Source organism: Anastrepha ludens, chromosome X (genome assembly GCF_028408465.1).
Source record: "Anastrepha ludens isolate Willacy chromosome X, idAnaLude1.1, whole genome shotgun sequence".
Taxonomy (NCBI): domain Eukaryota; kingdom Metazoa; phylum Arthropoda; class Insecta; order Diptera; family Tephritidae; genus Anastrepha; species Anastrepha ludens.
The window spans coordinates 62260587-62281657 of record NC_071503.1 but is presented as its reverse complement, the minus strand read 5'-3'; the positions used below and the strand labels follow the sequence as shown (position 1 = coordinate 62281657).

Here is a 21071-nt window from a genome sequence, read left to right as displayed (position 1 = left end):
GTTCACGATATGAGAAATGCTGCCTATACATCAATATGAAGCAAAGAAAGAAGTGAGTCGCTCCAGGAGGAACGCCAAAATCGTCCAAGAGGTTAAGACGGGTTTCGAGAATGTTTTCAATGCCGAGTTCCTTCTCCACCTCCCCAGTTTTGAGCGTGTTTTTGTTTGCATCCGTTGGGTTGCGGTTTTTTAGGCGAAGGAACACGTTTCCAATGCCCCACGCCATTTTCATAAATCGCTCGTACAAAATGTCCTCCACCGTTTTATTAATTTGGAGGATGTTGTTTTGGCTTCCATCTGCGTTCGCTGATTCTTCCAGCCGTCTGTAGGTACATCTTTGTTCTGCATTTGTAGCAGACGCAGTGCATGCTCTGGGCTTACACCTTCGCCTTTGGTATCGACGGTACACAGCTGCGATTCACTATCACAAGTGCGGCCCCTACCCACAGGCCTTGAAGCTTCTTCACAGATTCCTTAACCCAAGTGAGAGAGGGGTCGTACTTAAACTTACTTATGATTTTAAAGCCGCTGAACAATCCTGCTCCCTCGAATGTAGGCATAGATGCGTCCGGATCCGCGTAAATTCTTGCGAAAAGAGCTTCCAACAGCTTCAGTTCCACTGTTTTCCACTGCTCCTGCGACATTTGCCCCAGCGGGTTACCAGGATCAATAAGTGCCATAGTCAGGTGCGTTTTGGCAATCTCATTGGCCGCCGCTGCTACTTTGGATGTTGTCGGCTTTTCGTCATCTTTGGCTTTTCAGCAACGATTTTGCACTTTCTTTTCGTGATGGGCATCCTACCTTCGCTTTCGGTCTATCGCTGCCTTTCGACCAGTCTCTCCTCAATCTTACTGGTTACTGCAGCTCACCCAGCGCGATTTGCAAAGTGAGCACGGCCCCTTTCAACTTCCTTTTTAGCCTATGCCAATCGTTCCGTTTCAGCTTGCGTCAGATTGGTCATTCCACTAAACCGGTCGCAGATTTTAATCGCAGCCTTGCAGCGTGGTTTTGCTCTCATCCTCTCCTTGGTTGGTTTAGCTCTAGGCCCTTTCTTACTCACAGAACTGGCACCATCACGTTTCACCGGAGAGGGAAGTAAAGCTTCTTCCTCGTTAGTATTCACGCTTGCAATACTTTCCATTTCTGAGTTTTTGCGGACTATGGCACCCGTACAGTAGCATTACGACCATTGCATTCCTCCCGTTACAATAGAAATTTGGTCGCTTGAGTCAGTATTTCAATTCATCTTCTTCGTATGACCACCTGCTCACAAGGCAAGCGCAGTGGTCTAAGTAGTATAAAGGGAAACTCCAAGGGTCCACCACGGCAGTGCCCCATGCCGTGGCAAGACCAGAGTTACTCCCTAAGGCGTCCCGGTGTTAGGGAGGAGCCATTAAGATACAGCCAGTCTGGTAAATCCCCTGGCTGCAAACCATCCAATGGGCATGGTGTCGCATAACACCCTGGATTAGGAGGTGGGCAAATAGAGGATATAATGGGATGACGGGGGTTTAGGAATAACAAGATATCTTCGTCGGTACGGTGATCTTCGAACGGTGATTGTATGGCCAATAATTTCGCTGTAAAGCGGATTGATGGCTAGTTTTCCTCTTAGTTCATGTTGAGTTGGTCCCCATGATATGGGGCTCAAACCACCACTTAAGCCTCAAGTTAAGTCCATTATAGATATGAAATTATAATAGTATTTCTAATGAAGTTAGTTTTTTTAAACATGCAAATATTAAACAATAAACAATAATTTTTATTCGAAATGGTCACCATTCGCACATGCCTTCAAACGATTAGGCCATTCAGCTATTGACGCAGCCCGGTTTCCATGGATGTTGACGTCGCTGCTCAAACCAAAGATTGTTTGAGACTCTCCAAATTTCTGCAACTTAGTTTTCACAACTTGTTGTTTATGTATGTATGTATATATGTATTGTCAAATTTATAGGATGTTACGATAAACTTTCGTTTATTATTATGAAAAAGTGCTTGAACTATCTGCAATTTCTCTCTATTCGTTGGTATGTAAGTATGTGTGTAAAGGTTTATATGTATTTAAAACAAATCGCAGGAAATTTGAGTTCTCAGCAGAAATTTCGTATTAGCATAAGTTGGCCATAAGTAATGTTGAAGAAAAAGGTCAATGGTTCATATTCGTTTCAAACATGAGTATCGCTAAAGTCATCGGGCTACTAATAGATACAATTAAAACGTTACGAAACGAAAATTCAATCAAAGAAATGTATTAGAAAAGACACTTGGATGTCAGTAAAATCAGAGAGAACTGGATTTAGATTAATGTATGTATTACACGAGTATTTGCCACCGGTTTCAAATTCTACATTATCGTGCGCGGCGTATTTTCCGAACGTCAGCTGTGTACATAATGTAGTTTTAGAAAACAATTGGCAACCGCTTACTGAATATGTGTAAATAAGGATTTAAGTATAAAGATATAACGAACAACGCAAAATTTTAAATCCCTTGAAAGCAACAATTGATTTTAACGTAATTGTTTAACTTGTTAAAACCAATTGAGGCTATCTGGGATTTTTTAAAATTTAAACAACGATTATTAAACCTTCTTCTTCTTCTTAATTGGTGCGATAACCGCTTACGCGATTTTGGCCGAGCTGAACAAAGCGCGCCAGTCGTTTCTTTCTCGTGCTAATCGGCGCCAATTGGACACACCAAGTGAAGCCAAGTCCTTCTCCACCTGATCTTTCCAACCAGTGGACGCCTTCCTCTTCCTCTGCTACCACCAGCTGGTACCGCATCGAATACTTTCAAAGCCGGAGCGTTTGTATCCCTTCGGACGACATAACTCAGCCAACGTAGACGCTGGATTTTTATTCGCTGCGCTATGTCTATGTCGTCGTAAAGCTCATACAGCTCATCGTTCCATCGTCTGCGATATTCGCCGTTGCCAAAGGTCCAAAAATCTTGCGCAGAATCTTTCTCTCGAACACTCAAAGCGTCGCTTCATCGGATGTTGTCATCGTCCAAGCTTCTGCGCCATTAGGACGGGCATGATGAGAATCTTGTAGAGAGTTAGTTTTGTTCGTCGAGAGAGGACTTTACAACTCATTTGCCTACTTAGTCCAAAGTAGCACTTGTTGGCAAGAGAGATTCTACGTTGGATTTCATGGCTGACATTGTTATCGGTGTTAATACTGGTTCCTAAATAAACGAAGTCTTTTACAACCTCAAAACTATAACTGTCAACAGTGACGTAGGTGCCGATACGCGAGTGCGCCGACTGTTTGTTTGAAGACAGGAGGTACTTCGTTTTGTTCTCGTTCACCACCAGTCCCATTCGCTTTGCCTCTTTATCCAGTTTGGAGAAGACAGAACTATCAACGCGGTTGTTAAGGCCGATGATGTCGATATCATCGGCATACGCCAACAATTGTACGCTCTTATAAAATATTGTGTCTGAGTGATTAAGTTCTGCGGCTCGTACGATGCTCTCCAACATCAGGTTAAAGAAGTCAGACGACAGCGAGTCACCCTGTCTGAAACCTCGTTTGGTATCAAACGGCTCGGAGAGGTCCTTCCCAATTCTGACGGCGCTGCCGGTGTTGAGCAACGTCATCTTGCATAGCCGTATTAGTTTTGTGGGGATACCAAATTCACACATCGCGGCATACAAGTAACTCCTTTCTGTACAGTCGAATGCAGCTTTGAAATCGACGAAAAGATGGTGTGTGTCCATTCTCTTTTCGTAGGTATTTTCCAAGATTTGGGGCATTGGAAATATTTGGTCGGTTCCAGGCCTAAAGCCACACTGATAAGGTCCAATCAGTTGGTTGACGGTGGGCTTCAGTCTTTCACACAATACGCTCGCTAGAACCTTATAGGCGATATTGAGAAGACTAATCCCGCGGTAATTGGCACAGATTGAAGGATCGCCCTTTTTAATTTCCAATCGGCAGGCATGCTTTCATCCGACCATATTTTGCATAGAAGCTGATGCATGCACCTTACCAGCTCCTCGCCGCCATGTTTGAATAGCTCAGCCGGCAGTCCGTCGGCGCCCGCGGCTTTGTTGTTCTTTTGCCGTGATATTGCTATTCTCACCTCGTCATAGTCGGGTAGTGGAACGACAATTCCGTCGTCAACGATTGGGGTATCGGGATCTTCACATTCTCGGTGACATGCGCAGCTGTCACTGTTTAACAGGTTCGAGAAGTGTTCCCTCCATAATTTAAGATTGCTCTGTACGTCAGTTACCAGATCGCCGTCTTTGTTCTTACAGGAAAACGCCCCGGTATTAAAACCTTCTGTAAGCCGCCGAACTTTCTGGTAGAATTTTCGGGCGTTGTTCCTGTTGGCCAGCATCTCAAGCTCTTCGCACTCACGTATTTCGGCCCCTCGTTTCTTCTTCTGAATAATACGCCTCTCTTCCGTTTTTCAGCTCTCTGTAGCGATCCCACATCGCTCGCGTTGCGCTCGATCACAACGTGGCTCTATAGGCGACATCTTTTCTTTCTGCAGCAGTATGACATTCCTCGTCTTACCAATTGTTTTTTCGGGCCCGCCGGAATCCGATTTCTCTTCGGCGGCGGTACGTAGGGAAGGAGAAATGTTGCTCCATTGCTCGTGCATGCCGGTTTGTTGGGCAGTGCTCTCTGAGAGCAGAAGTGAGAGTCGAGTGGCGAATCTTCTGGCTGTCTGTTGTGATTGCAGCTTTTCGATGTCGAACATTCTTTGTGTAGTTAGATGTACGCTTTTCGCTGCACAGAGGCGGGTACGCAGATTGGCTGCAACAAGGCAATGATCCGAGTCGATGTTGGGTCCTCGGATCGTACTTACATCTAATACACTAAAAGCGTGTCTTCCATCTATCATAACTGGATCGATTTGGTTTTTCGATCAGGAGACAGCCAGGTAGTTTGGTGTGTCTTTTTATGCTGGAATCTGGTGCTGCAGAATACCATGTTTCGGGCCCCGCCGAAGTCGATCAGCCTCTGTCCGTTAGCGGATGTTTCGTTGTGCAGGCTGAATTTTCCGACTGTGGGACCAAAAATTCCCTCCTTGCCCACCCTGGCGTTGAAGTCACCAAGCACGATTTTTATGTCGTGGCAGGGGCAGCGCTCATAGAAAGAATCTTTGCTCGCATCGTCCTTCTCTTCCGTCAGGGCGTGGGCACAAATTAGCGAGATGTTAAAAAAACGTGCTTTGATGCGGATTGTTGCGAGACGCGCGTCCACCGGAGTGAACGACAGTACTTGGCGACGAAGTCTCTCTCCCACAACAAATCCGACACCGAATTTGCGCTCCTTTACATGGCAACTGTAGTAGACGTCGCAAGGTTCTATGGTTTTCTTACCTTGCCCCGTCCATCGCATCTCTTGGATGGCAGTGATGTCAGCCTTTACTCTCACGAGGACATCAACCAGCGGGGCAGAGGCACCCTCCCCATTAAGGGACCGGACATTCCAGGTGCATGCCCTCAAATCAAATTCCTTATTTCGTTTGCAGGGGTCGTCATCAGTAAAGGCAGTTCTCATCCGAGGCTTTGCAGTTCTTTTCATTGAAGGAATTTTTAAGTGGCGGGTCCCAAACCCAGCGCACAACCAGCTATCCGCACGGGTGTTCGGAAGCTACCCAGAGGATACGTGGGCTAATTGCGGACGTTGTGAGCTGTGAGTGGCGATTAGTAACTTTCCCCACTTGCGTGGAGTTCTACACATGGAACCATCCTCCGCGATTATTAAACCATCATTATTATTATCTTTTATCAATTATTTTCGGCAATTCTAGACATTTTATTCTTTTGAAGTGCTCAGAATGGCAGTTTATATATCTAAAGTGCGGCTTAAAATTTTTTTCAAAGAAGTTTTGTTGTTGTTGTTGCAGCAGTAACTTTGCCCTGACAGCATAGTGTAAGCACCGGTCGTCTTTGTCTAGCTCATCTAATGGTAAGCCCAGGCAACTTGCTGTTTCGACAGGTTGGGTTCAGAGGGAGAGGGGTGTTAGATGAGTGGGTTTTAAATGGCAGGTGAAAAAGTGGTTAGTGTCGCGCGGGGTGCCTTCACATGCCGGACATATGTTTAGTATGTCGGGGTCGATTCTGGATAGGTAGGAGTGTAACCTGCTGCAGTATGCAGAACGTAGTTATGCTAAGGATACGCGGGACTCTCGGGGAATTTGAAGCTCTTCGTCTGCAATAGGTGATGATGACGGCGCTCGGGGATCGGGAGCTTACGAAGGTGGTAAGAGTCTCCCGATGAATGTCGTTGATTGTCTGTCTGTACACTGTCCGATCCGATCTGTACACTGTCCCGAGATCCTGAATCTCGTCCGCGTAATTAAGGAAGTGCCTCCTGACATGCCTGGGAGGTGGCTCAGGCGCAAGCAGGTGTCTGCATGGGTGAGACCTGCGGTAACACCCTAGCAGGAACTGCTTTCTGAGCAGTTTATTATGCTCCTCACTGCATATGGGCCTCGTCATGAAGATGTTGTATTTGTCGCAGTCCTTATGGCAGTGTTTTGGCAGGTCTGTAGCTTCGTCCACTGCGAATCACTGGTTCGAGGTGACCAGACAGGCACAGCATAGTTTAGAACCAGTCGGCCTATTGCCTTGAAAGTCGATAGCAACATGTCTTTGCCTTTGCCCCAAGTGCTGCCGGCAAGCGATTTGAGGCCCTTGTTGCGATTCTGTACTTTAGTGGCAATAGCGGTTGTATGCGCTGAAAAAGAGAGCATACTGTCGAAGGTAACTCCCAATATTCTGGGGATGTTTACAGTCGGAATTGGTGGGTCATCGACTTTTACCTTAAGGAATCAGTTGGGTGCTGTTTACAGATACAATCGTTCTCAAAATCTATCTGTTTTCGTTAAATGATATTGGCGCCAAATTTTAAACTTTAAGCTGAAAGCTGTACGGTGGAAGGGGGCACATACGCCATTTTTTTTTTTAACTGCTGTGGAAACTAACAAATATTTTTTTTTGGTTAGATATTTGCTTACCTGGAAACCTTCATTTCTTATCTTCTTTGTTTTTTTCTCCTTTGTAATTTTTTAATGTTTCTATATATTTTTTTAAAGATTATTTGAAGTTACCCAAATTGGCGAAGCTGCCCCGTCCATGGGGCACATACGCCAGGGAGATGCGGGAAAACCGCCACAATGAACAAAATGCTTTTTAAAAAAGTATAGATACTTATAGTTTTTAATAAACAAAGGATGAAAACAAGAATGAGAAAGATGAGGAGAGGGGAGAGAGGGGAGGGAGAGGCAGAGGAAGAAGGATAAGAGTGGAGAGCAGAGAATAGAGAGAGAATGAGAGGAAGGGAAAGAGGAAAGTAAGAGAAATTGTTAAATCTATAAAATTCCAAGTTCGGGATAAAGTATATACTTTACTTCACATTAAATTGTGTTAAATCTGATTCAAATACATATGTTGCAGCAGCTCGAGAGGTACCAGGGGGATGAATGGGTTCAGGAAGCTTCAGAACAATATCAGTTTTTGGCACATATGACACGTCTTTAATAGCCGGATCAAAAAATACCCATAATTGCGTATTTTTTCGTAGAAATTCGATTTCGAATGAATCTTCAAACTCGCCTATTATTTGACCAACATAAAATTGATCTGTTTGACCTTCAAAGCGCACAAGAACATAATCATTTTAGTCCAAGCCCTCGGTGTCAACGAAGGATCCAGTTGATTTATCTGTATCTGCAAAACATATAAGTAATGAGTCGTCTGATGTTTCAGCCGATGATATCCGTTTTTTTGAATTCAAGTTCCTTTTGGTTACTTTGCGTGGTCGTACTTTTTTCAATTCAGTATTTTCTTTTTCTTCCTTGGACGGCGTAGATGTAAGAATTTTAGATGAACCTTTTCTTAGATTTGAAGAATTACGAGACTTGCCAATTTTAGGAAGAGGGCGAACTTGTTCTGGAGTTTTTTTAGGAGCTGGTATGGGTGAACATTCACAAGGAGTGACCGGTTCAACATCATCAGCAGTGGCATGTTCTACAGTTATGTCTACAAAGTCTATGCCTTGAAATACTTGCCTGTTAAATGGGTTTATCCCGGCTGTTGTAAAACCCTTGCATATGTTCTTAGATACAAATGCCTTTTGAAAAGGCATTTTAGAAAGGTGAGGTATATCGTATACAGTTATAGCTCCTCCAGGATATTTTTTAAATGGCCCAAATACGGATATGTCTAATGGCTGCAACTTATGCGAAGAATGGGAGGGAAAGCTTATCATGTGGACACCATTATCTCTGCAGTACAATATTGCAGCCAGGCTGCAGTGTGACACATGATTGTCCAAAAATAGTAAAATCGGCCTTTCTCTCGAACATCGGGTATTTTTTTGAATATGCTTCAAAACGTCACAGAAGCCTTCCACAGACATCCACCCACTTTTAGCAGAGATTCCTATGCAACCATTGGGACCACCGTTAACAAAGTGGTCTTTATAGTTCACTCGAGGAAAAACGTATACCGGTGGAAGTGCATTTCCTGCAGCATTTATAATACCCACCATTGTGACTAAAGAACCTCTTTCCGCAGAGGCCACCTGGGAAACTGCGCGCTTCCCTTTTGTGGAAATCACCTAACCATAAATTCAATATAAAAATGTAGTATTTAACATATTTACATATGAGGGCACAAGAAAATTCTAATATAGTACTGTGGTTATACCAGTTTCGTCAAGATTATATATGTCACCAGGATCGAAGGAATATTTACTATACAAAATTTGTACATTGTCAAAAAATGCCATTACAGCTGCTTTTGTAAATGACGAAAAACGCGCAAGGCTCGTGTTTTCAGGTTTTCTCAAACTTAAATCTTTGTTTCGCTTCATGAAGCCTTGCATCCAATCAATTCCTGCTGTTTTGGTACTTACAGGAACTTTTATGTCGTTCACATCAGCATAGTCGTCAACGAACTTTCGCGCAGCGCTGTACGTGAATCCATGTTGAAGGTTAGAACACACCTTGAAGTATTCTGCTATTTCATTTTCCTGTTTCTTTGTAAATACTTGGTTGGAGCTGCACTTTGAAGAGAATGGAAATGTTTCGTCGTCTGAAGAATTTCCAGAGTCATCAAGTGCTTTGGTTTTTTCTTTGTTCATTTTTGCTATTCTGTCTACTAACAACCTAAGCGTAAAATTTTATATAAGTTTATCTGAGTCTAACTCATGGGTAGGTTGCATTTTCCAGTGGCGCATTTACCCCATGGGGCACATACGCCACTGGTGCATTGACCCCATGGGGCACAACCGACGGCGAAACTGCCCCACCTGTAGCCTGGCGAATGTGCCCCAGGTGCAGCCATTCTTACAAAAGTTGTTTTTTTTTTGCACTCCACAGCACTTTGGCAAAACTAGTTTTAAACCTTATTATAGGGGGGAAGCTGGTCTAGAATTTTGAAAAAATCGAAAAATTTTTTTTTGTCTTAAAAGGTGCTTTAGGGTCTTAGAAATAATATACCAAATGAGGGATGCCAGCAAAAATGTCTAAATGCCCAAATTTTTCATTCGACGGCAGTGCCTCGCAGGTATGCCCCGAACGCTACTTACAACTTTAAACGCGTTTTTCTCGAAATCACTTTTTTTAAACTGGCCGAAGACATAACTCGAACAAATCTTTACCGATTCTTACGAAATTTTGACAATACATTCGAAATACCTTTCTCCGGAGACGTACGTAGGATTTTTTATTTATATTACATAGTTTTTTTTTTAATCAACAATTTTATGTCGTTCTTTATAGTGAAAATTGTAACTTTTTGTTCAAACGTGCACCATTTCGCGAAAAAACAAAATATCGAAAAAATCCTACGTACGTCTCTTTCTGTTGTTATATAGAAACTAAAAAAATTTTATTTTTTGATCCAGGACAAAAATTAAGGAGTTTACGTCTTCGGCAATGGACCCACTAGAAAAAAAGGCGCCTTAGGAGAACTGCTGGACAGCGGCCATTTTGAAATTAATTCAGACGAAAAATTTTGTATTTGTACCATGAAAGCTATATTATTAAACCTATTTCACAGATTTTCGATTGATTCCTTTGTTGAGTCAAAATAAATTCATAAAATATGCCCATTTTTTGCGCTCTAGACCAGCTTCCCCCCTTAAGGAAATATAGCCGGTATCACACTTATGAAAAGTTTTTGCCATTTATCAAAATTAACAAAGTTATTGCTAAATATACTTACATCCAAAAGTTTCTACAGGAATGCAAGAAATTGAATAGGCGCAACTGTGTACGATCACTTGCAAACTTTAAAAGTCAAGGTACGTTAAACGAGAGGTGGTCAACTGAAGTACAATATATCGACCATGAATGTTCGATATCACTGATAAATTAAGAGAAAACGGGGGGCGGCGAATGTACCCCAGCGGCGAATGTGCCCCCTTCTACCCTACATCATTAACAAATAGAGTGATTAAAGCAGAGAATGTTAATGCAATGAGAAGGTGCAAATGTTACTGTGAGCTTTTTTTAGTACAATTGAGATTTGAAAGATTTGTAGTAAGGAAATTTAGCACACCGAGTTTATCGACACCTCACTGACTTTTCCCAACACAAAAATTAGAAACACCACACTTCTTTCACCTCAACACACAACACATTGCTCACCTCGACATTAAACCAATTAAATTTTTACTAATATATTTTCGTATTTTTGAAATAATAAGCGAATACGTAAAATTTATTACATAATTTTTTTTTTCAATTACATTAAAAAAAACAATTTAAAAAAAAAAATTAATAAAAAAAAGTTTGCGCTGGGAATTGAAATCGAGTCTAACATGTGGCGAGGAAAAATAGGCGGTGTGTTTATTTCTTCGACTGCTTATTTTTTTACCATTTTGTTACTTTTGAAATGATAAGCGGATACATAAAATTTATTACAAATTTTTTTACGATTACATAAAAAAAAGATTTAAAAACGAAAAAAAAAATTTGCGCCGAGAATTGATGGCGAGTCACGTGGCACAGTGCGGCCGATTCACAAAAAGCTGGCCAAAAGTCGAAAAAAAAAGTTTCTAGATAGAGTTTTTTTGTCTTTGGGTTGGCTACAGTAATGCCTTGAGTAGTGAAAACCGTTCATAGCAACGTCCTGTACCCTAAGTATTCTCTGTATTTTCAGTCGCAACGTGGCCTTCGTTTGAGCATCGTATTACTGTCGATGAATAGTGAAAGTTGTACACATTTGAAAGATTTTGTAATGGAGTAAATTGAACAAAACCAAATGGAATCATCTTCGGAAGGTTAGTAAAATACGAGAAATCTTTAGTACATATCAATACCGCGACATACAATTTTTAGCTGCAGCAATACGTAGATACATTTTTTGCAATTTTTTTTATAAAATTTGAGTTTTCAAACTGTATAGTAATACAACGCCGTCATATGCTGCTTTGAAACCTATTAAAGGTTACTCAAAAAAGTAATGGTTACTGAATAAAACAAGATTCAGCTGCTACCACTTGCTAATCAGCGACCCCGAAAGCATATAAATTTACATGCATCTTGATTATGTTCTTGAATATACGCTGTTTCACATGAGGAGGTGGCCAATAGGGGTGGAAGGGGGTGGATTTTCAAAATTTTAAGATCAAATTCGTAATCAGCGACCCTGAAAACATAAATTAACATGCATCTTGATTATGTTCTAGAATATACGCTATTTCACGTGAGGGGGTGGCCAATAGGGGTGGATTTTCAGAATTTTAAGATCAAATTCGTAATCAGCGACCCCGAAAACATATAAATTAACATGCATCTTGATTATGTTCTATAATATACGCTATTTCTCGTGAGGGGGTGGCCAATAGGGGGGAAAGGGGGTGGATTTTCAAAATTTTAAGATCAAATTCGTAATCAGCGACCCCGACAACCCCCGAGTAAGAAATTTTGAATCAATTACTTAATTTTTTGAGTTTTGACCAGCTTTTCGGGAATCGGCCGCACTGTGCGTGGGGAGGATAAATACGTAGAGCGTTTATTTCTGCGCCTGCGTTGTGAACAAAATGTTTGTAATGTCTACGTAGATATGTATGCGCGCGACGCGAATAAGTTTTAATAAACTCTGAAAGTAATTCATGAAGATTTTCATTACATATATTCATAAATGAACGTATACTCTATATGTACATAAATGATGGTATATGACAGTATATCTGATATGGCTCCATGTGACTTTTTCCTGTTTCCCAAGCTCAAGTTGCCGCTCCGATGAAAACATTTTGAGACAATTGAAGTCATAAAAGAGGATTCGAAGAACACACTCGAGCTTGACTTGTTTACAGTAGCACAGAAAACAAACTATGTGACATATCACGCTGAAATTTGCCATCTAAGCTTACAACAGTCCTACCAAAAAACAAAAAATTTATTTTTGCCATACGTCATCCGCGGACCGTTTTATTGATAACGTCTCGTTCATATTTGAGCAAAAGGTACATGTCAATAGGAGGTATTTGCATTCAGAAAAAAAGAACGGTTTAAGATACATAAATCAACACTTATTTTATATTGTATGTCAATTTATAGTTTATGTATTCGACAGCATTTACATACATATGTATGTACATTTGTATATGAAAAACAATAATGCGCAAGCGCAAGAACATCATCTTCCTTTCATACATATGTACATATGCATGTATGCCCAATAACCTTGACTTATGTATGTACACATGTCACAGCACATCACATTCTTACAAGAAATCAAATACACATACGCACTAGTGAACGAGTTTCTTCCTAACAAGTGCAAAAACAATTCTGCTCTATGTATGTATATATACCCACTTTATGTCCTAGCATATATGTATACATACATATACATATACCTACTTGCCTTCTAAATTTCCTACAAAATAATTGTATTCATATCTTACTACATCCATGCATGTTCATACATTCATGCATATATGCGCGAGCACAGCGCTCCCTTCTTGCTTCCGTGTACTTTTGTCTTTCACCAGTCGATATTCCTAATAATCCGTAAGCCAGCGACAGATTCTCACGACCAAGTTCCTCTCAGTCGATAATTCGTAAAATACCTCAGATAGTTGCATTATGAAGCGTTGTAAACGTCAGCTGCGGATCCGAGGGTGGGTTGAGCAGTGGTAGCCTCCCACGCACGTAAAAAAAAATTATTTTTAGTCATTTACTCCCGATTAAAACATTGATCAAATTAAAGTTAGACTAATATTTTGAAGAATTAAAATTGTCAGCTAATTCTAAAGTGGTGGATAATACGTCAGCTGGTCACACAAATATGAAAAAAATATAAATTTTTTCAGTGATTTCCTCCCAAAGGAAAATTTATCAGATGATAGTTTATGTATTGTTTTTAATAAATAAATAAGTCAGCTGGCTATATGTACAACATATAGTACAGCCAGCTGATTTGTTTTATTATTTACAGGATCATTTCAACAATTCCGCTTTTTCGCTTCTGCTCATCTCACTTTCTGACTTACTGTCAGAGTCGCTGTCAGAGCTCTTTTCCACCATGTCTTCATTATCGTCATCTGTTTAAAAATACAAAAAATAATTTAGTGTACATGTTTAACGTTACACGAATAAAATTAAAAAAAAACTCTTACCTTCTTCTGATTGAGTTATTTGATCAATGGATGTTGGTAACTAAGTACCAGAAAACCACATGAATTCATATCTGTTATTTATTTCTACCCAGCCATAGTCAGAAGGCTCATTGACAGTACCAACTGTCAGTTGGTACTTTGCACGGCGGAAGAGATGAGCCATCAATACCTTTCTTAGGTAATAGAAACGAATTGTCTTTATCAAGAAATTTGTATGTCTTTTGAAACAATGCTACTCTCGCCTCATTTATAAATTTTAATTGTTTCAAACCATATATGTACATTACATACAAACCCTTGTATTTTGTCAATTGTTGTGACAATTGGATGAAACATTCAGTGAATTCTTCAGATTTTGACATTATTGAAAATGGGCGGTTTTTGCCCTTCTTAAAAAAGGCCGCACTTAAATTTACTCCTAATGCTTTATGTAATTTTGCTACGTTGATAAAACTTTGATTTTATCCGACGCCGACTTCCATACAAATTGGGATATCTTCTGCAATATTACCCATATTGGCTAACATAATTATTAATACGTCAGTATCCGAACAACGAATCATTACATTTGCATTAAAATCTAACTGGCAAACGTGGAAAATTATTTTTGTGCCATCTTCTTCGTGAGCTGGACACGAAAGTGTTTTTTTTACCGTTTTTACTACTTTAGAATCTGTAACTACGTACTTAAAACAATCGTCGGCATTGACATACATTATTTTATTATTAATATATGGTGCCATATAATTTTCTTCCCAATTTTCAATAAAAAACTGTACAAGTGCTTCTTTAAAGTTGGTATTTTTTAACTCAATTGAAAAATCTTTTTTTCGCACTTGATCTGGACCATCGATACGGAAGTTTACTTGTTCCATACCTCGGAGTTTATACTTAGTGTCTTCAATCGATGGGAAAATGTATCTATCAAAGGCAATGATAATGACTTTTGCTCTGTTTGCACAAATCATTTGCAGTACTTTTTTTGAAATGTTTCCAAAGCTAAGCGGTACATCTTTCTTCTGATGTAACATGAAATATCCATCGTATATAGTAATGTCTGCATCTTGAGCAGGTTCAGATGGATTATATTTTTCTAATGAAGTCATCAAAGCCGACTTTTGTGTTTTGCAAATGGTGCCGTCAAGGTGATACAGAGACAGTGGCACTGGTGTTAATGGATAAGTAAGCACTTTATCCAAATCAAGTTTTTTTTTAGAGAAATTTGAAGCAGTTGTCCGAATAAGTCACGTTTCATTCCTAGTTCCATCTCTCCTCGGTCAACTGTAATTTTCTTTTTTTTAATCATGTCTGTGAAAGTATTACCCTTCAGCTTAGAAATACTCTGCTCAAACTTGTTCGGGTCGTTTACGCAATTTTGAATAAAATCTTCTCGTTTTTTATTACCTTCCTCTTCAACGTTGAGCAAGAAATTTTCAATATTTTCGGGTGCTGCTTCACCAGTTGAAATGTTGTACAAACACGTTGAAGGCTTGTATATATAGTTACATGATCACCCTATATACCTATATACCTATTCCTATATTATACCTACTCTTAATTCTAACTTAATCTTACTCTTATATTTAATTACTTATGCTAACTCTTATTTAAACCAACAACTGCTTTATATAGTTATATTATAATGTTACATACTACAGTAGAATTCCAATTATCCGGATCAATTGGGACCAGACTGGATCCGGATAATCGGAAATCCGGATAATCGGATTTGACCAAAAAAGCTATATATATAGGGAAATAAAGCATTAATAAGAACATTAAAATCACTTTACTTATTAAGCAATGATGCAAGTAAGATTAAATATGTAACTTTATTGAAAAAATAATTTTATTTTAACATTTTTGTCAATGTAAGTGTATTAATGAACAAACTCGCTTTACTTAATCATAACTTAATAGAATAAAAGAACTTACTCACTTTACTTCATTTAACTTTAGATATTAAAGAAAATAATTTTAATTAAACATTTCTGTCAATGTAAGTGTATTAATGAACAAACTCGCTTTACTTAATCATAACTTAATAGAATAAAAGAACTTACTCACTTTACTTCATTTAACTTTAGATATTAAAGCAAATAATTTTATTTAAACATTTCTGTCAATGTAAGTGTATTAATGAACAAACTCGCTTTACTTAATCATAGCTTAATGGAATAAAAGAACTTACTCACTTTACTTCATTTAACTTTAGATATTAAAGAAAATAATTTTATTTAAACATTTCTGTCAATGTACGCTGTTTTAATGAAGAAACTCGCTTTTTAGCAGCTAGATCTTTCAAGCGCTTGACGACAAGAAGGTCTACATGGTCGCATTCAGATTGTCGTTCCATCCAATTTAAGGCAGTCTGAAAACAAGCAAACGCCTCACTTGCAGAAGGTCCAGCTTCTAATTCAAATGTAGAATCATTGTCATCTTCTGTGTCCACTGGGTATGATTCTTCTTTTGTACTCTGAATAATTTCATCGTCACTCAATAATTGGAACCCAGGATCTATTGAATCAGAATGTAACCAATCTTCGATATCCTCTACATTGCACTCGGAACAGCCTGGAACTTTTGTAATCATATTCTGCAGGTTTTCCGTAGACATTGAATCAGTATCTTTATCACTTTCCTCGTTGTTCTTCAATTCTGCATTTTCTTTTTCTTCCTGTATTTGCTGTTGTGTTGAAATTCCATTTATTTTATTCCAAGCCCTCTTCAAAGTTATCGCCTTTACGGAAGTCCATGCATCAGCTACCATGTAGCAGCAATCTTTTATGTTAATGTTTTTATGATATATTAGAGTACCTTCTTCATTTTCATCGGCTAACAGTAGCTTACGAAGCAGTTGTTTTTTGTAAAGTCGTTTCATGCATTCAATGATGCCTTGATCCATAGGTTGCAGCAAACTGGTCACATTAGGTGGCAGAAAAAGAGCTTTGAAACGACCATTTTCTCTCTCAAGTAAACTTTCTGAAGGATGAGTAGGTGCATTGTCCAGCAAAAGCAATACATTCCCCTTTTTATTTATTTTCTTTTGATACTTTTTAACATCTGGAATAAAAACGTCATCAAACCATTCCGTAAACAATGCAGAAGTCATCCATGCTTTATTTTGGTTTTTATAAACAACTGGAAGCTTTTTAACGTTTTTAAAAGCTCTTGGGTTTTTGGATTTGCCAATTAAGAGTAATGGAAGCCGATGATTGCCTGTTGAATTGGCACAAGTAAGAACTGTCACGCGATCTTTGCTAACTTTGTGACCAGGAGCACTTGTTTCTCTCTTTGAAGCTAAAGTTTTACGAGGTAGTGCCTTCCAATTGAGGCCTGTTTCATCCGCATTAAAAACAAATTCAGGATCGTAATTTTCAATTTTCGTTTTAAATTCCTCAATAAACTTTTCTGCTGCAGTATTATCGGCAGAAAGCTTTTCTCCACACAAATCGAGCTCTCGAATGCCGTGCCGAGCCTTAAAATTACGCAGCCAACCGTCACTCGCTTTAAATTCGGACAAATTATCCATCTTCTCAGCAAAAATTTTGGTTTTTCACAAAGAATAGGTCCAGAAAGAGGATTTCCAATTGAACGCTGCTGTAAAAACCATTTAAACATTGCCTGTTCAAGTTCTTTATTTTCAGCAGTTTTCATATTTTTTCTAGATGGACTTCCATCCTCAAATTGCAAATTAGAAGCAAATTTTAAAATTGCAGAACTGTTTTTCTTTAAATCCGAAATAGTCGATGTTCCTACATTATAAGTTTCAGCCAAAAATTTATTAGACACTCCTTTGTTTAATTGTTCAATTATTTTCACTTTATCTGTGATTGAAAGCACAACACGTTTTCTTTTAGAAGACATTTTACGCAAAAACTGTACGCGAAACACTAAAACAAATCACTTAGACATAAAAAATATATAAAGATTTGAAAACGCGACGAAAATTTAACCGCTGTTTGCATACATGTTTGTACACGCCGAAGAACGCGGTATCCGCATGCGTCTCGGTCAAGTGAAATCTACAGAGGAGGGGATAACGTTCTTAAACTCGACGAAAAACGCACTTGCAAATGCTATAGTTTCTACACATTCTACACATTCAAAATTTAGATAATATAAAAAATATTAATAATAAATTATAGTCTAGAAATTCAAGTTTACTTTTCATCAATATTATGTATTTATTATTAAATGAAAAAATATTTTTAGAAATATGTAATTTATTTTATAACATTGGTGCAAGTGACAATTAAAATTTATCTCCGAAGCCCTTTTGTTTTTTGGTAAATTACTTAATTTATTAAAAATATTACAATCACAAAATTAAAACTACATAATAATTTAACTTTAAAAAATGTTAAAACATAAAAAAATTATAAAAAAAAATTTTTTTTTTTTTGACGAAAAAAAATCCGGATAATCGAATGTCCGGATAATTGGAATCCGGATAATCGGAATTCTACTGTACTATACTTAGTTACTTGATCACCCTATTCCTATATTATACCTACTCTTAATTCTAACTTAATCTTACTCTTATATTTAATTACTTATGCGAACTCTTATGTAAACCAACAACATACTTTCTCACACTCTACACCCACACGCTTACTCACGCACTCAACATACACACAACATACATTCCTACATTCATTGCTAGTTTTACTTTCTCCCATTCTCATTAAATGTTAAATATTAGTTAAGCTTTAAGTTAAGAAGAGAATTTGTAAAAGAGAGAGTGAAATAAAGTTCTTTGACAGAAGAAGACGTGTTTTACTTCATTATTGGCGCAGTCGGTCAAAAGTCTAAAAGGCACGGCAAAAAAATTAAAAAATTATTAAAAGTAGAATTTGTGGCGCAATCAACAAATTAAAGTTTAAAAGAAAATATTTAAAAACCATTTCAATTACGAACTTATTCTGACCTTACTTCGCAATAAAAAATATCAAATTTTTTTTATTAATTAAAATGCTGATTAATTCAAAATATTTATAAAAAAACAGTTTCATAAACATTCGTTCTGAACTTACTTTTTAATAAAACAATTTCAAGTTCCTATTATTGAAATGCTGGTAAATTAAAAAAAATTAAAAAGAAACTGTAAAGTGAAAAAAACGGTAAATCAAAAGCCGTTATAAATTACTAAGAGAGAAAAAAAAAAAAAAACCACAACAACAGCAGGTGCTACCCACATCGCCACCAACAGCTGTCACACTGCCACCATTTCCAGTGCATACACCACAACAATTGCAAGAGCAACAACAATTGCAAGTGCAGCATCAAGTACAGTCGATGCCACCTCAGCCGCAAATGCAGACACCTTTAACACCAGCGCTGCAGCAAATTTTGAATAGCTGAGAGTCAAGCGAGAGTGATCCGGACTTATGTATGTGTATGTTATATATATATGTACGTAATTAGCATTTAAAGCCAACAAACATAATTTTTCTAATATATTCGTAGAAACTCATTGTTTAAAAGTAAAATTGATTAATTTATATAACATTTCATTTAATTCAGTTGAGCAAAGATGGATAGTTTAGACATGAATGTAAAATTTAAGCTTATTTCCTCTAACATAAATAGCATTCCTCCATATGATGGAAACAGAGATGCATTATTAAATTTTGTACAGCGTATAGATTACATGTGCCCAATGTTAGACACTTTTACTGCTCAAGAAAATAAAATTCTATTAATTGGTCAAATTAAAGATAAAATTATTGGAAACGCTAGGAGATCTCTTTTAATAAGTGGAAACCCGGATACTTGGCCGGAAGTTAAAAGAGTTCTTATAGATAACCATGGCGAAAAAAATTCGGTTGACGAACTCATTGACAAAATTAGAATCTGTAGATGTGATTCGACAATTGAAGCTTTTTATAATTCACTTAATACTTTGTTATATCGGTTAAATAACGCGTCAATACTTTGCACAAATAGTACTTCCAGTGAAAGCAATGCCAGAATTGCTTTGAATTCATTTAAACATGGTTTACCCGAACCTGTCAAAAGTATTATCAGAGAATGTTAATGCAATGAGAAGGTGCAAATGTTACTGTGAGCTTTTTTTAGTACAATTGAGATTTGAAAGATTTGAAGTAAGGGAATTTAGCACACCGAGTTTATAGACACCTCACTGACTTTTGCCCACACAAAAATTAGAAACACCACACATCTTTCAACTCAACACACAACACATTTCTCACCTCGACATTAAACCAATTAAATTTTAACTATTTTCGTACTTTTGAAATAATAAGCGAATACGTAAAATTTATTAAAAATTTTTTTTTTCAATTACATTAAAAAACAAAAACGATTTTAAAAAAAAAAAAATTTATAAAAAAAAGTTTGCGCCGGGAATTGAACTCGAGTCTAACATGTGGCGAGGAAAAATAGGCGGTGCGTTTATTTCTTCGACTGCTTATTTTTTTACCATTTTGTTACATTTGAAATGATAAGCGGATACATAAAATTTATTACAAATTTTTTTACGATTACATTAAAAAAAAATTTAAAAACGAAAAAAAAAAAAAAATCGCACCGAGAATTGATGGCGAGTCACGTGGGGAGGATAAATACGCAGAGCGTTTATTTCTGCGCCTGCGTTGTGAACAAAAGATTTTGTGCAAGCGCGCGACGCGAATAAATTTTAATAAAGTTCTGAAAGTAATTCATGAAGTTTTTCATTACACACATATGTACATAAATGAACGTATACTTTATATGTAAATAAATGATGGTGTATGATAATATATTTACATAAGTACATAATATGTATGTACATGTCAATAGGAGGTATTTGCATTCAGAAAAAAAGAAACGTTTAAGGGGTTAGGTGGGTTTCAGAGGTTGCAAAAAAGGAGGTTTTGACTATTTTTTTTCAGTAATATATATAAAATCATATATTTTATTTAAGCAATTCACTATATCTAAGATACATATATAAACAGTATTTTGTGAAATTTTTATTTAAAAATTTCGAAAACTCAGCCGTTGGTACCTCATCTTCCTTAACGTCTCAAAAAAAAAACTCTCTTGCTGTGGACAGCATAACTCAGTATTGGTTCATCTAAAATCAGAAAACCAAACGGATTTCGTTAGTACATGGATAAATCTCGTTGTTGTACGAAGGAAAAAAAAATAATCAAAATTTGAATTTTTGACAGGCTTTGAACCAAAAAACACATTTTTTAGTGAAATTTTCGACATACATTGGCTCAAAAAAAATAGTTTTAATTAAAAAAAAAAATCCTTCGTTCAATAACTAGATAATGTTATTTCAAAGATTTGTACAAAATTTGAATTAAATCGCTTCATAACTTTTCGAGATATCGTGTCCACCGACTTAAAAAATGGAGTTTTGAGATAAACACGTATACCTGCGAAGCGTTCAACTGACGTGGCCTAATGGGCGGCACTTCTGAAGCGTCTATCTCTTAGAATTTTACTCGG

At 37.7% G+C, this 21071-nt stretch overlaps 1 protein-coding gene across 1 annotated transcript; it reads right to left on the bottom strand.

The window, feature by feature from the left end:
• Positions 1 to 377: 377 nt before the first annotated feature.
• Positions 378 to 17139, bottom strand: LOC128870137 (jerky protein homolog-like). The gene is made up of 3 exons (XM_054112742.1): positions 16002 to 17139; positions 13482 to 13532; positions 378 to 754 (listed from the first exon to the last, which is right to left on the bottom strand). Exons 1-3 carry the CDS (start codon positions 17137 to 17139, stop codon positions 378 to 380), a joined length of 1566 nt encoding a protein of 521 aa, XP_053968717.1.
• Between the last annotated feature and the right edge of the window lie 3932 nt (positions 17140 to 21071).